At 43.4% G+C, this 17,203-nt stretch overlaps 1 protein-coding gene across 1 annotated transcript in view; it reads left to right on the forward strand.

The window, feature by feature from the left end:
* Positions 1–17,203, forward strand: part of ATXN10 (ataxin 10) — a 127,322-nt gene that overhangs the window by 3,704 nt on the left and 106,415 nt on the right. Inside the window, exon 2 of the mRNA XM_036298058.1 lies at positions 16,788–16,979. Within this exon, the coding sequence (XP_036153951.1) occupies positions 16,788–16,979 (192 nt within the window). The remainder of the gene's footprint in view (positions 1–16,787; positions 16,980–17,203) is intronic.

The following is a 17,203-nucleotide window of genomic DNA, read 5'->3' on the forward strand; positions in this document are numbered from 1 at the left end:
TGCAGAGGGACCCAGAGCGGGCATGGGCCGCAGTGCCAGGAGCTGGATGGGAAAAGTGAAGCAAAATGAGGCCTCAGAGTAGCAGATAGAAAACATCCGACAAAACAGAAACAGACTGAAGAAAGTAAGAAAGCAATTGATGGAACAAGATTTGCATGTTAGCTGAAAAAATGTATTTTGTGGGTCTTCGAAGACTTGATGCTACAAAACCAGCTTCTGTCTGTGGTAGCTGGAGTGACAGAAGTGTCATGTAGTGGAAAGAACAATAACTTGGGAACCAGGTAGACCTGGACAAAAACCTGGGCTTACCTATCTCTCTGGACTTCTTATTTCTCGACTTGAAAATGTGGATGATACCTCCCACTTTGTAGTTATTGTGAGGATCTGTACCACTATACGTATAGCACGGTGTTTTATGCCTAGCGGGTGCCATTTAGCACCTGCTATTAAAAAGTAACTGGGCTGGAAGCGACCAAGAACCCAGTTGTGCTTATCTGCCTTTTAGAAAGCAATGGACGCTATTAAAAAGGTGATAACGCTAATTTTGGGGTTTAGCCAACCCCAACCCAGTGAGGTAATTCTCCTGGCTCATTGCAGTGGCTTTGATATGTTCACAAACTCTCTGCCCTTCAAGAGGAGGAGGGTAATTCCTCTCTCCTGAGTGGGGGCTGCATTTAGTGATTTGCTTTGAAATAAGAATGTGGCAGAAGTGGCAATGTGACTTCTGAGCCTAGGTCATGCATGAAAGCATTGCAGCTCCTCACTGCTCTCTGGGATCACTTTGACACAGCCAGCTGCCATGTCCTGAGGACACTTGGGCATCCCTAGGCATCTGCTGGTGAGGGATTGAGGCCTCCTGCCAGCAGCCAGGGAAGGAGCCATTTACAGTTCCTGAGAAACCTTGAGCCGAACCACTCCACTCAGCCACTAACAATCCGCAGGCCTGTGTAGGACCCGAAATATTACTGTTTTAAACTGCGAGATTTTGGAGTCATTTAATAAATAGCAATGGATAATTAGTATTCCAATCTAAATTCTACTCGATCTGGATTAAACTCAGATTCAATAACCCATTTCTTTTTTTTTTTTAACATAAAATAATAGAACATTTTATTTATTTATTTTATTATTATTTTTTTAATTAAATCTTTATTGTTCAGATTATTACATTTGTTCCTCTTTTTTCCCCCCATAACTCCCCTCCTCCCAGTTCCCGCCCCACCCTCCGCCCTCACTCCCCACCCACTGTCCTCATCCATAGGTGCACGATTTTTGTCCAGTCTCTTTCCGCATCTCCCACACCCCTTTCCCCCCCAAGAATAGTCAGTCCATTCCCTTTCTATGTCCCTGATTCTATTATGATCGCCAGATTATTTGTTCACTTGATTCTTAGATTCACTTGTTGATAGATGCATATTTGTTGTTCATAATTTGTATCTTTACCTTTTTCTTCCTCTTCCTCTTCTTAAAGGATACCTTTCAGCATTTCATATAATACTGGTTTGGTGGTGATGAACTCCTTTAGCTTTTCCTTATCTGTGAAGCTCTTTATCTGACCTTCAGTTCTGAATGATAGCTTTGCTGGATAAAGTAATCTTGGTTGTAGGTTCTTGGTATTCATCACTTTGAATATTTCTTGCCATTCCCTTCTGGCCTGCAAAGTTTCTGTTGAGAAATCAGCTGACAGTCGTATGGGTATGCCCTTGTAGGTAACTGAGTTTCTTTCTCTTGCTGCTTTTAGGATTTTCTCTTTGTCTTTTGCTCTTGGCATTTTAATTATGATGTGTCTTGGTGTGGTCCTCTTTGGATTCCTTTTGTTTGGGGTTCTCTGCGCTTCCTGGACCTGTAAGTCTATTTCTTTCACCAGGTGGGGGAAGTTTTCTGTCATTATTTCTTCAAATAGGTTTTCAATATCTTGCTCTCTCTCATCTTCTGGCACCCCTATAATTCTGATGTTGGTACGTTTGAAGCTGTCCCAGAGGCTCCTTACACTATCTTCGTATTTTCGGATTCTTTTTTCATTTTGCTTTTCTGGTTGGGTGTTTTTTGCTTCTTCGCATTTCGAATCTTTGACTTGATTCTTGCGCTCCTCTGGTCTGCTGTTGGGTGTCTGTACAATATTCTTTATTTCAGTCAGTGTATGCTTAATTTCTAGTTGGTTCTTTATCACAATATCGAGGGTCTCATTAGATTTCCTGAGGATCTCACTACATTTATCGGCGGTCTCACCAGTCTTTTCGAGGGCCTTACTAAGTTTAGCGGCAGCTTCTAGACAGTTCTTGAGAGACCTTAAAAGTGTGGTTTTGAGCTCTATATCTTCCATTTCTGACATTTGCGTCCTGTTTCTTTGTCTCCGCATTTTTTTATCTTTTCTTGGTGCACCCCCTAGTGGTCTTTGTGCGCAGTCTTGTTGTAGTTAAGCCTTGATTGTTGTCGGCAATACCGGGCGTGATTTGACCTCCAGGCTAACTGGCTATGAGAGTCAACTGTGTCTGCAGTGGGAGAGCTTCTGTGCTGGATCTCTAGGGCGGTGCTAATCTAGCGTTTGCCTGAGGCTATCCGGCAAGTGGCTCTGCGCAGGGCTTGGGCGGGGCGGGTCCCCGGGGATCTACAGGGCGGGCCGGGTCAAGCAGTTATGGCTGCTCTCAGTTCCGTCCCTAGGGGCTCTGCCTCACAGAGTCCCAGCAACCGCTGCAAACCTCGGAGAGAAAGCTGCCTTCGAGTTCCGACCGAAGCCAGACAGTCCAGCTTCTCCCGTTTGAGTCTGGGTCCCTAGAGACTCGCCCGGATCTGGAGCTCAGAGTCTGAAACTCCCTCCCGATTGAAAACAACAACCGCGCCCTCCGCCGCCAGCCAGCCCACTCCGTGCGCACTCTGCACCTGAGTATTTCACTTCAGCACTGCGCCTCCTCTGAGTCTGGGTATGATATTCTCTTTCCTCCTAGTTGTAGAATTTCCACTCAGCCAGCCTTCCTGTGGTTCTGGATGATGTTCGTTCCGTCTTTTAGGTGTACCCTTGAATTGGTTGTTCGAGGCAGCAATCTCCGGTGTTAACCTATGCCGCCATCTTGGTTTCTCTGCCCCATTTCTTGAATAGTATCTTAATCACTTAAATCCACAAAAAAATGCTTATGGTCATAAATTATCAGTATTAAGATATTGCCCACTATTTCTTCTCAGAAGATAATTTTTTTTTTAACTTATTTTAAGTTTGTATCATACCTTTTTTTAAATGTACATAACTGCATTAAAAAATATTTTTATTGCTTTCAGAGAGGAAGGAAGAGGGAGAAACATTAATGATGAGAGAGAATCATTGATTGGCTGCTTCCTGCATGTCCTCTACTGGGGATCGTGCCCTCAACCCGGGCATGTGCCCTACCCTGGAATGGAACCATGACCTCCTGGTTTATAGGTCAAATGCTCAACCACTCAGGCACACTAGCTGGACCATATAGGCATTTTAAACATTTAACAAGTGATTTTTCTTGCTGTGCTCTGAGTCTTTGCAAGTCTTGTTAAATTCTTTCTGGGATGAAGTAAGATATAAATGCATTAAAAAGTCTATTTTTGGCTTTTTCCCAGAGGTATTCTTTTTCAACTTTTTAGTCAACTTTGTGATGTATCTCTGTCTTTATATTATCTATCTTTATGATATATATCCAGATAACACATTTTATCCACTGTGTAAAAATGTGGAGCCAAGTGAGGTTGGTTGTCATACTCTGCCTCTGCTGTACATTAAGTAGCCACTAGCTACATGTGGCTATTTAAGTTCATTAGGAATAAGTAAAGTTAATAATTCTGTTCCTTACTTGCATTAGTCACTTTTTAAGTATTCAGTAGCCACACGTGGCCAGTGACTACCTCATTGGTATGCAGATATAGAATATTTCCATCATTGCAGAAAGTTCTGTTGGATAGTGCTGCTCTATAATTTATTTTTTTTCTATAGAGATTATGTTCCAGTTCTTGAATATTCATGAAATCATGTAACATTTGGATTCTACTTTCTATACATTCTTCTCATACTTAACTGATACGTCATTGCTCTTCCAGCAGCTAAGCTTCTTGAATGAAGTGAGCATGTCACATTCCCTGTATGCCTAGCATCTGCATTGAGTCTGATAATTGTAGGTACTTAACAAATTCCCGTGGAATTGCTTCTGTTTGTATAACTTATTACTCGTTGTGCGTGCTTGGTCTTTTTCTCCCATACCCATGTAGACAATAATTTTTTTAAGCCTTCTGTCAAGATGGCTTATTTTTCCTCTTCTGTCTGTGTTTAGTTAAGATAATTTTTTCTGTTTACTGCCTTCAAGGTTTTATACATCCTATTTAATAGCATAGGTATTTCCCTCTACTTCTGAATCCCTTTACCTTATAAACTCTATTTTTCATTTTAAAGAAAGCACTTATTACAATCTAATGTACCATATAATAATATACAGCGGTTTTTTATTCTCGATGTTTCCTTCCAGAATGGAAGACCCATAAGGCAGAGATGTTTGGCTTTTTCATGATTATCCTATTTGGATAATGCTGCTTGAATTTGATGTCTTCACTCAGTTTGGAAAATTGTCAGCCAGTATTTTTTCAAATATTGTTTGTCTTCTGTTTTTTTATTTCCTTCTAGGACTCCAATTGCACGTATGTTAAACCTTTCATTCTACTTATATATCCCATAGGCTCCTTTCTGTAGTTCCTATTCTCTCTGATTTCTGTTTGAAAATTTTGTACTAATTTGCTGTAGTTCTCTAATCCTCTTTTCTGCATCTTATTTGCTGTTATCTATTGTGCTCTTAGTTTCAGGTGTTGTATTTTTGAGTCATTGTATTGTAGAATTATTTCTATTTGATTTTAAAAATAGGTTACACTGTTGAATTCATTTTGTCATTTACCTTCTTGAATGTATTAATTATAGTTAATGTGCCTGATAACTTTCTATTGTCAGTTTTTGCCTTCTTGTGTTTAGTTGTTTGGTTCTGTCTTTTTTTTTTTTTTTTTGAATGCTGAATGTTGTACATGAAAAATTGAGGTCAGTTTCAGGTATCTTCCCTTTGCAAATATTTGAAAACTCAAAATCAAAACAATCTAAAAATGACTTTTTTCAACAAATGGCGGTAGAACAACTTGATAGATAATTGGACTAAAATGAACCTTGACCCCACACCTTACACCATTTGCAAAAAAATATTTCATTATGGGTTATAGACCTAACATGAAAACTAAAACTATAATGTGTTTATTGTTATTATTATTATTATTTTTAGAGATGAAGGGAGAATGGTAGAGAGAGAGAAACATCGATGAAGAGAAACACCACTTGGCTTCCTTCTGCATGCTCCAAACTGGAGGTCGAGTCTACAACCTGGGCATGTGCCCTGACCAGGAATCGAACCAGTGACCTCATGGTTTCTGGGTCGAAGCTCAACCACTGAACCACACCGCTGGGCCTATAACATGTTTAGAAGAAACATGGGGAAATATCTTTGTGGCCCTGAGTGTAGGCAAACATTTATCCAGGACACAACACTAACCATGCAAGAAAAAATTGACTATCAAATTAGATTTTATAAAACTAAAAACATCTGCTTATCAAAAGAAATGAAGAAAATGAAAAGGCAAGCCAGAGAGTTAGAGAAAGTATTTGCAATACATATATCTGACAAAGGACTTGTTTTAGAATATATAAAGAGCTCCTACAACTCAATGATTAAAAGAGGAAATTGGACAAAAAACTTACATGACTTACAAAGAAAGATATATAAATGGCCAAGAAACATGTGATAAAGTACTCAACAGCATTAGTAAGGAAATGCAAATTAAAACAATAGTGAGATACCACTTTATGTCCTTAGGATGATTAGTACCAAAAAAAGAAAAATAAAAGAAAATAGGTATTGGTGAGGATGTGGAGAAATTGGAACCCTTCTGCATTGCTGGTGGGAATGTAAAATAATGCAGCTATTGTGAAAACAGTTTGGTGGTTCCACAATGAGCTAGTCATAGAATATGACCCAGCAACTCCTAGGTATATGCCCAAGAGAATGGAGAGCAGGCACTCAGATGCTTGTGTGCTAATGTTCATTGCAGCATTATTCACAATAGCCAAAAGATGGAAACAGCCCATGTCCATCAAAGATGAATAAACAAAACATAGAATACAGTGGGATATTATTTAGTCACTAGAGGCCTGGTGCACGAAATTTGTGCATGGGTAGGGTCCCTAGGCCTGGCCAGTGATCAGGGCTGATCTGTGGGGTGACTGGCGGGGTGATCAGGGGGCCCCCGCTGGCACCCATCTTGGCCAGCCTGGTGCTGCCCCTAATCGCCCCGCTGCCACCGCCAGTCACCTCCCTCTGCGGGGTGACTGGTGTGGTGATCGGAGGGCCCCACTATCACCTGCCTTGGCTTGCCTGGGGCCTGCAGGCTGGGGGAAGTTCCTGCATTGAGTGTCTGCCCCCTGATGGTCAGTGCGTGTCATAGCGATCTGTTGTTCCACCTATTGTTCTGTTCAGTTGATTTGCATATTAGGCTTTTCTTATCTATACTAATAATAGAGAAATATGTAAATTGTCCGGATGCCACCATGCAACGACCGAACAGCAGACTGTGTGGGGCGACCAGGCCGGCAAGGGGGGCAGTGAGGGGTGACCAAACAACTGAACAGCAGGCTGCATGAGGTGACCATACTGGCAGGGGGGTCAGTTAGGGATAATCAGGCCGGCAGGCAGAGGCGGTTAGGGGTGACCAGGCCGGCAGGGGGGGCAGTTAGGAGCGATCAGGCAGGCAGGCAGAGGCCGTTAGGGGTGATCAGGCAGGCAGGCAGGTGAGTGGTTAGGAGCCAGCGGTCCCGGATTGTGAGAGGGATGTTGGACTGCCAGTTTAAACCAGCAGTTGGACATCCCCCGAGGGGTCTCGGATTTGAAAGGGTGCAGGCTGGGCTGAGGGGACACCCGCGCCCCCCCCCCCCCCCGTGTACAAATTTCGTGCACCGGGCCTCTAGCATAGGATAAGGAGGAATGAGGTACCGATGCATGTTACAACATGGATGAAATTTGAAAATGTTTTGCAAGGTGAAAGAAACCAGACATAAAAAGACAAATATTCTGTGATTCCATTTATCTGAAGTACTTAGAATAGTCATAGAAACAAAGTATTTTAGAGGTTACCAGGGAATTGGGACAGTGCCTGAGGGGGTGGGGGTGGGGTGATGGGATTATTGCTTAACGGTTACAGAGTTTCTGTTTTGGAATTAGATCTGGTGATGGCTGCACAACATTGAATATAATTAAGGTTCCACTGTTGGGATCTTGCACGCAGGGTGAGCCATGGTAGTGTCTTACCTGACGGCTCTGGTCCTGAGAGCTCACTTGCAGGGGATTTCCCTCTGCTATCTGTGACCTCTGAGTACCGCAGGGCAGCTTGTGGTCTGTTTTGCAGAGTGACTGAGAGAGTTGGTTTTTTTTAAACAATTGTGTTTGGGGGCTCCTTCCTTCTCCCCTGTTCTCTCCTGAAATACACCAGTATGAAATATTGATACCTTTTTGGAATCAGGCAATGGGTTTCAGGGGAAAAAGGCTTTCATGAGGCAAAGGCTTAGTTTCAAATCCAAGTATTGCCGCTTCCTAGTGGTGTGAACTGGCAAATATTTAACTTCTCCCAGCCTGTTTCACCTGGGCCAGTGGTATGATGATGCCAGCCTTGTAGGTTGATGTGCTGTATGTAGAGTCAGAATGGTGCCAGCACATGGCTGGTGCCCAGCAAACACCAATATTACCATTGCAGCCTCTAGTCCAGCCGTGGATCCGGCCCGTTTGAAATGAATAAAACTAAAAAAAAAAAAAGACCGTACCCTTTTATGTAATGATGTTTACTTTGAATTTATATTAGTTCACACAAACACTCCATCCATGCTTTTGTTCCGGCCCTCCGGTCCAGTTTAAGAACCCATTGTGGCCCTCGAGTCAAAAAGTTTGCCCACCCCTGCTCTAGTCAGTCAGTAGTGAAAGGAAATGAAATGTATGGTCATTCTTGAGAATTTTGCATATTTTAAAGTAGTGCTTGTTAACTGTTTAATTTCATCTCAATTCCATGATCAGGTTCTGGTCTCAATAGGCTTTTAAACTTTAGAATAGTTGCTTCTGGAATTTTAGAATAAGAAGCATATAATAACTCAGTGGAAGAAAAATAGTTTTTTAGATCCAAAAGATGTGGGCAGTAATTTCTTGTTAATATTTGAATTCCTTGAAAAAAAATAGGTTTTTTAAAAGCAATGTTAAACAATTTTAAAAAGCTATGAGAATTTCCAACAAAAAAGAGACTACTTAAGTGGGGGAGGGGCAGTAGGGGGTAAGGACCCGTATGTAATATGTTAATCAATTAAAAACACACAAACAAAGAAAAGACTACCTGAAAGTAACTTAGAGGACTTTAGATGATTTGGTTTTGCATTTAGGAACTGACATTTAAGAAAACATCCTTGTATACTCTAAGGAAAAAGGAATTTAAGCTTATCTGTAGCTTTCATCCTAGTGTTTTTGTCAGTTGGTTGTTTTTAAACTCTTGACAAAACTACAATGCATGATTATGTTAATGCATTTTTGGAAGATGATATAATCTAACTAATACACATGTATTTCACTTGCAAAGTCAACAAGAGTTAAAATTGTGTTTTGTTCTCTCAAAGTCAAAACATTACTGATACTGTTAATGTCCTCTGTATTAGAACAAATTATCCGGCAAGTTAGTAGCTTGAAACACAAACATTTATTATTGCGCACAGTTTATGAGCGTCAGGAACCTGCGGCTGCTTTGCTGGTGGGCCTGGCTCAGTGTTTTTTCACGAGGTTGCAGTTAAGCTGTGGACCAGGCCGCAGTCTGCTGAGGCCGACGGGCTGAAGCCTGGGATTCCACGCTCGCACGTGGCTCTGGCAGGTAGCGTCTGTTCCTTCCCACGTGGACCCCTCTGTCGGCCACTCGGCACCTGGCAGCCGGCTTGTTGCAAAGCCAGATGATCCAAGAGAGTGCGGCGGGGATGGAAGCTGTGGTGCCTTTATAACCTAACCTTGGAAATGGCACACCCTTACGCCTGCATATTCCAGTGGTCACAGAGCGGGAGCGCAGGAGGGGTCACCTAGAGGGTGTGAACGCCAGGAGGGGGGATCGGGTGGGGGTGCCCTGTGTTTCACTTTGCAATCCCATTTCTCCCTTATTCATAAATGGATGCTGTAAGCTCTGCAGCTCCTGTTTTTATTGACATTTTGTTTTGAGTGTTACTGGTGTTCATCCCAGAGAGCTAGATCACTAACTTCAGCTGTTGTAAACATCTTAATTTATCTCCCTCTTCTCTTACTGATGGCTACTTGGCTTGTCTTGGATTTTGGTAATTCAGACAGTGCTGCGGAGACCATCTTTGTACACATCTCCTTGTCTACCTGAGCCTTAGTTGTTTTTCCCCCAAAGCAGAGTCTGAGGCAAAGACTTGGATGAGGTAATTTAATCGGAAGTGACCCCCAGCGATGAGGAGTGCAGGAGGGGGGAAGCTAGACTGGAAGGAGAGACACCACTGGAAGATGCTGTCCTTATCAAGCTGGTAGCTGTGTGGGCAACGGGGGCTCAGTCCCACTGGGCATCTCTGAGGGATGCAACTCTGAATTGTCCGAATGGACGCTGGGTCACTGCTCTGTTAACATGTTGCCCATTGGTGGAGAATGGCCGGGGTCCTTAACTAGCCCGGCCAGAGGTGGAGGAGGGACACCGGGCATTTCTCAGTCTGCTCCACTCCTGCGGTTCACTCTGCTGCCCACTGTTCTAGGGCTGTTTGGAGTCTCAAAGGGCCTACACAGGAGTGTTAGTGCAACAAGCTACCCTCGCCACTGCTGCAGCCTGTCCCGAGTCTAATTGATGATGATCCTTTCGCCACCCTCCCGTCTAGACTGCTTTCCGCCAGCACTTGGCTAGGCTCTGCTGTGAAGGGGTTTGAGCCCTCCGCTGCCTGTCTCTTGTCAGGCTGGTTGCTGTAGTTTATGGTTGTGCCTAGACGTGGGAGAACCAAGATACTCTCTGCTTATTACCTCTTTCAGAGAACTTTGTGTGGGATGTTATAACCACTTAATCACCTACCAACCCGCCCAGAATGACAGCAGTCTGAAGGCAGGATTCTTCTCATTCACCTCTATTCTCAGGACCTACTTTAAGACCTAGCACATAATAAGCACTTCATAGTATTATTATTTCCTTGAGCATTTGATTTTCTTGAGTCATTGGGTATGTAAGTGAGAGCATAGAGGAAAGACTCTAGTAAGGACAGTATAGAAAAATTATGAAATATGACGGTGACTGTGATATCAAGAGGTACAAAATGTCTTAGTGCCACTCATTGCTTGTATAAGTGTGTTCACTAACTTTCAGGAAGGGAATTGAGTAAACACTTCAGAAGCCAACATACTACAGAACTCGAAAATAAACCTAGCCATCTGTGTGTATGCACATGCACTAGGCTTCCCCCAAACATTCTGTGCCTCTGGCCAGCGAGAGTTTTTGGATGCACCAAAAACAAAACAAAAAACGAAACAAAACAAAAAACCCACACGAATTGTCAGCTTAGTTAAGGATGCCATATCATCTTGACTCAACCATGATTCAGGTCAACTTTTTTTGAGAGAGAACATCAATTAAGTTACACTATAAAAAGAGCCTTTTAGAGTGATGGCAATTTCCTTTATTTTTATCTGTGCCATGAGCTGGAAGGCCATATGGAACTATTTGGTAAGGTGTTCTGACTCAACTTCAAAATACAGATGTGGTCAGTGTGAGCCACCCCTCACATTCAATTATCTTAAATGGACACAGTAGACAGGAAAAAGTTAGAGCCAGCAAATCAAAATAAATAAGGTTAGAATTGTGACCAGTAGTACCCTCAGAAGGGTTTCTGAGTCTTTCATTCTTCCAGGCTTTTGTAGTGGTCTCTGGGCCCAAGGGTGTGGTCATGGAACTGTGGGCAAGGAGACTCACTCAAAGGCAAAGGAACCCCGTGGCTAACTCTAGGCTGAGTCAACCTCTCTGAAGGCCACAAGCCTAGAGCAGTCATATTAGAGTTGAAGACGGTTTGTAAACAAGCGATACTCTCATTACAGCCATTGAGGAGTGTATCCATGGAGTGTTTGGTAGAGTGCAGGGCACATAGTAAGTACAATGGAAGTGTCAGTGGCTATCATCACCATTGAGAGTGTTACAAAACTTTATCAAAAGATAGTAAAGAACACTTCAGTGGTGAGATACACCATTATACGATAGGAAACCTAAAGAATATAGACATCAATTCTCCCAAAAGTGAGCTCTGGTTTCAGTGACGTTCAAAATAAAATCAACGTGGTTTTGTTAGAAATTCACAATCTGATTTTCTATTTTTTTTTCCTCTTTAAAACTTTTCAATTACAACCTGTTGATCCTTCTACTTCCTATTTACTGTCCCTTTTTCCCTCAGGCTCTCATTTCCCTTCTTTCTTTTTAAGGACTGCAGCATATACGCTCAGCATTACTGCAGTTTAAACAAAGACAAGGTATTAAAACGATGTGATTAAAAAAGAATTTTTTTTTATTTGTTTTTAAACAGAGAGGAAGGGAGAGAGAAACATCGATTGATTGCCTCCTGCACACACCTTGACTGGACTGGGCATGTGCCCTGACCTGGACTCAAACCAGAGACCTTTTGTGCATGGCCTTTTGGTGCACAGACAACCCTCCATTTACTGAGCCTCACCGGCCAGGGTACAGTGCCCTTCTCAATTCAGTTTAGATCTATGGACTTTGATTTAAGAATGATTTTTACATTTTTAAATGGTTGGGGAAAATAAATAAAATTTCAGGACATGTGAAAATTATATGAACTTTAAGTATCTGTGTCCATAAAACTAGTTTTATTAGGACACAGCCAGTTAGGTGTTGCCTGAGACTGCCTTTGTGTTACAGCAGCAGAGCTTAGAGGTTGTGACAGAGCTTGTCAGCCCGTCACAGCCTAACGTGTGTCCCTGACCCTTTCCAGACAAAGTTGCCCCCCCCCCCCCCCAGCAGGGGAGTGGTCGGGGCTGTCAGGGACAGCTGGGGAGTCCCGGATGTGACAGAAGTGGGAAAAGACTGTCAAAGAGGAGCTGTGAGGTCTGCAAAGATGAATTTCACAATGTTGCCTCGGCTGCTTTTGGCAGGAGATAGAAATGCTTTGTTTTCTGTTTTTGCTCCGTCAGCCCAGTCACATCAGGAGGCAGGGCTTATGGTTTTAATAACAACCAGTGATTGTTATTTTAATCTCTGAACTTGTATGTATTTAATAGTTTTTCTTAGTGACAGTGGTTAAACTACTCTAAACCGCATGTGCCAGTTTTTAATTAAATCTAAGGTATTAGAATAAATCTTTTAGCAAGTGTGAGAGTCTTAGGTGTAGCATTACAATGACTAGCATTTAGTTCCCTTTTCAGTAGGAGGTTCCACCTGATGAATTGACTGTAAAATGTGTATACATATAGTTTATTAGACCTCTCTAACCTGTTAACATGTAATCATGGGTAGTTTTCTTTAATTTTGCTCAAACAGGACTTGCCGAGATTACACCTACAGATCTGTTCAAACTTGAAGGAAATGAAATTCTACCTTTTGTATAATTCAAAGGCTTTTTTTTTTGGCCTTTTTTGTGTGTAATGTAACATTTCATTTATATGTTGTCTTCAGGGTATGCATTCCTCCCTAATAGGAATGTCTAACGGTTGAATTTAATTGTCCTCTTAAGCACTTTCTGCCTTCTGTGAATGAAGTCGCTAAGCTTTTTAAAGTCCTTGTGAATATTTTGTGTTCGTTTGGTTAAAGCAGAAATGACAGCAATTTTTGTTATTAACATTTGTAATATAGGAGCGATTGACTGATCTTTACTAGTTATTTCACTGTCGTTAATCATTACACATATTTAGCTGTGCTGTCTTGACAGTGAACTTGGAATTTGCAAACCAAGTACATTTTAACTACTTTGGATCTGTAATGCCAAAAAAGCTTTCTTTCAAGGCCATTTAGAAGGTAAGGAAGTATAGAAGAGTAAAAGCTTTTTGTCCTCATCTGGTGGAAGTTGTTAATGTGTCATACTGTATAAAATATTGTGAATAAAATCATAGTTATTTATTCTATGGGTCTATATCAGTGGCTCTCAACCTGTGGGTCGCGACCCCTTTGGGGGTTGAACGACCCTTTCACAGGGGTCGCCTAAGACCATCGGAAAACACATAGATAATTACATATTGTTTTTGTGATTAATCACTATGCTTTAATTATGTTCAATTTGTAACAATGAAATTGGGGGTCACCACAACATGAGGAACTGTATTAAAGGGTCGCGGTGTTAGGAAGGTTGAGAACCACTGGTCTAGATGAAAGAGTCTCCCCTAGCCCCTTTATAGAGGGATACAGACACTTAAGAAATAGTCTCTGCTCTCAAGAAATTTAAAATATAGTTAATCGGGTTACAACTCCTCTCCCTCACCATTTATTGTATAGTGTGGAAGAGGGCCATTAAACTTAGCCATTTATTGTATAGTGTGGAAGAGAAATTAGATGTTTGTTAAGTTGAAATCAGAAGATATCTACCTCTTAACATATGACATTTTTCATGTTTTGGGGCCAGGATATGTGGCTTCTTAATGGAAATGGAAGGGGTGAGCCGAGGCCTCAGTGGTTCCCTTTTCCAGCGCACTGATCCCACTGCTGCCTCCGGCCTGGCTTCCCAGGGGCTTGGATCACAAGCAGATGTCACGCTGAGCATGCAAATACGTGGTCTCATCACTTACTTTAAACTTGAATTGAACAGAACAATTAGTGAATACCAATTCTGGGCCTAGGGATTAAAAAAAAGATAGTCTATTTTGGGGGCGGGGGTGGGCTGGTTATAGACTACCTGGGGAGGTAACTGGAAGTGAAGATAATGGATGTTGGTGCTACTGCAGTCTTCTGGACTGAGTGCCAGTGGAGCATGGAGGTGGGAACTGGTTCACTTGGACTGGACTAGTGGGGAGTTCCCCCAGGGCTGAGAATGAAGGAGACCCGAAGACTTGCAGGCAGAGAACTGGCTGGGAAGGTGTGGGAAGGGCATTCTGGTGGAGCAGACACAGGATTGCAGGTGCTTGGCATGTTCAGGAGTTCATGGGTGTGCAACCCGGAGACAGGAAAGGACAGTGATCACAACCCTAGTTCCCCCTCTCTCTGACCCACAGATGTGAATTACTGTGTGCCGATGGACGCTGCCATGGTTCCTCTTGAGTGGCTGGTCATAGTTACTTGGATTCAGGAACCTGTTGATTGACTAGCTCAGTTAAACATTTTTCTTTTGATTGAAAGTGTAATAAATAAAAAAGAAGGCATGGCTCTGGCCAGGTGGCTCAGTTAGTTGGAGCATCACCCCATGCACTAAAAGGTTGCGGGTTAGATTCCCTTCCCGGTCAAGGCACATACCTAGGTTGTGGGTTCGACCCCTGGTCAGGGTGTGTTTTGGAGGCAACCGATTGATGTTTCTTTCCCTTCCTCTCTCTTTAAAATCAATACACATATCCCTGGGAGAGGATTGAGAAGAAAGAAAAGAAAGAATGAAAGAAAAAGGCATGGTGCATAAATGACAAATTAACATGTGACATTGGGAATCATCACAGGCCAGTTCATGAATTAATTGTTCTATTGCTGGAACATCAGTTGCCCAGTTTTCCTAAGAAAATGCTTTTCTCCCATTGTGTTTAGTCTACCATAGTTTGATTGCAAGCTTTTGCAGTGCTAGATACCAATTTTGAGTAAACCGAATGTGAAGATTTCAGAGTGACATCAGGGACGACCTTCACAGTAGGAAGTTGACTCCCATGCCAGAGGTAGCTTGCAAAGGACCAGTTGAAAGAAGACATAATTAGCTTCTTTATCACAGGTGTAATACACATATTTTAGCCATCTTACTAGAAAAAAAGAGGCTTTACTGTAGATTATTCAAGTTGCAGAGCTCTGCTTCTATTTGAATGTAAGATTAAATAATAAATTCTTTGTTGTAGAGATCGTGATCACTCTTGGCAGTCTTTGAAAGGTTTTAACTCTTGGGTATTTTCTTAGCGTATTAATGTCTGCTGCACTGTATTTTGTGTTCCTTAAAGCTTTCTTGAGAGAGTTAGTGAAGGCCTTTCATGGCATATTGGCACTGACAATGGCTACCACTGAACTGCTTCCTGCGGTACTGAGGCAGGTCGGTGTGCCCTCGGGCTTTCCTTTGTCATTTGATCACCAGTCACTGCCATGCTGAGTCAAAGCTTCACTTCACGTTCCACACTTAGAGACAGCTGACTGGGGAGATGCGGGCAAATTATTTTATTTTATGCCTGATTCCTCAATTTTTAATTGATTAATTTACACTCTGCCTCTTTCCAAAAACAAATTTGAAGCACCTGAAAATATAAAAACGATTGAATAAAGTAAAAGATAAGGGAGAGAAGGGAAAGCCACGTGGGGAAAAATAAGGTTAATACTTGAAGTCATGCCTTGGACTCCGTGTTAAAGACGAGCTCTGGATGCTGTGGACATCTTAAAGGAGAGGCTGAGACCATCAGTGTGGTTGTACGAGCTGCCCATGCGATGCACACACACCACTTGGAGTACCAGCCCGCATGGCCCTGAAGCTCAAGGTGGGAGTAGCTCCCCTGGGCGGGAAAGGGGACATGCAGGTCTTCCCGGCACTGAGCAAGCCCAGCAGCTGCAGGCGTTTCATGGTCCCTAGTTCTGCATGCATGCGCAGCTCCCTGACGATCTGGCTTAATCCAAGGGTGACGTAGGGGTTGTGATTGCAGGATGAGGGCAAAAGGAGGAAACACATGGTCAATGAATCTGCGAGATCCGTACACTGTCCCCACGGCGGTACTCCTTCTAACGCTGAGCTAGATGGCTGGTTCCCGGGGAGTCCGGAATGAGGAAGCTGGCTTGCATTTAGGTGCCGTGTTGTACAAAAAATTCTTCCCTTCATAGCTTTGGAATGAGAGTCAGTGCAGGCCCGCTCCTGGCATGAGAGGCATGTGGGAACTGGTGCCTGAGGGGAGAGCTCAAGCTCACTTCTCCCCTAGGCACAGGCTCTTGGTCTGTCCCCCCCCCCCCGTAGTTGAATGACTACGTGCGCGCTGGCACACACTCTCTCTCGCTCAGTGTGGCCAGCTTCTCTGTATCTAGAGATGGATCGTGTATTTGCCTCCCAGGCAGTCAGGCCTCATGACTGGTTTCTGGTAACTGTACTTTACTGCGCATTGGGTGACAGGCCATGGCTCTGCTGTCTATCTGGAACATGAAATGGAGCGATTCCACTTGGATTAAGGGCAGATCCAGGAGCACGAACAGTCCCTGAAATTGGGTGTGGGCTGTCCTGGGAGTGGAGCACAGGGTCACACTGCCCCCGCTAGGACTGCGCTCTGCCAGTTACTGCCCGAGGCCCTGGGCAAGTTGCTCAAAGCCCCTCCCCTTCAGTTATCTTTAAAATGGAGAGGACAGTGCTGGCTTAATGCAAAGATTAAACGATATAACACATGAAAATGTTGATAAGGACAGTGCCTGGCATATAGCGCTCAGTGCGTGTAGCTCTTTTATTTTGTGTTGTCAACTAGGGAGCTGGCCCAGGCAGGCCCAGCTCACCTCCCCGCCCTCCCAGAAAGAAGGACAGGCTGTGTTCTGAACAGGACGTTGGGAGATTAGGTTATTGTTTTCTGGTTGGTGACAGTTTTGTCCTCTTTCAGGGAAACTGCACCCAGGACTATCTTCCAAAGAGTCCTGGATATCTTGAAGAGATCCGCTCGCACCGTCGAGCTGGCCTGCAGAGACCCGTCCCGCGTGGAGCACCTGGCCTCGAGTCTGCAGCTCATAACAGAATGCTTCCGGTGCCTCCGCAACGCCTGCATCGAGTGCTCCGTGAACCAGAACTCCATCAGGTGGCGTGCTTGTCCTCACGTGTGCCTCTGAGAGACCGTGGGGCACTGGTGTTACTGGGGGAGAAGGGCTCCGGTAGAGAGTGGTGTCACCGGCCACGGAGTGTGGTTACGTGGGGCTTCTTTAGGTTTCTCACTTGCATTTATGTGTTTTGAGGCACTTGGTTTTCCACACAGCACAGATGGGAACTTAATTCTGAGTCGTTGATCCCAGACTCTGCCTAATG

This window comes from Myotis myotis, unplaced genomic scaffold (genome assembly GCF_014108235.1).
Source record: "Myotis myotis isolate mMyoMyo1 unplaced genomic scaffold, mMyoMyo1.p scaffold_m19_p_3, whole genome shotgun sequence".
NCBI classification, from domain to species: domain Eukaryota; kingdom Metazoa; phylum Chordata; class Mammalia; order Chiroptera; family Vespertilionidae; genus Myotis; species Myotis myotis.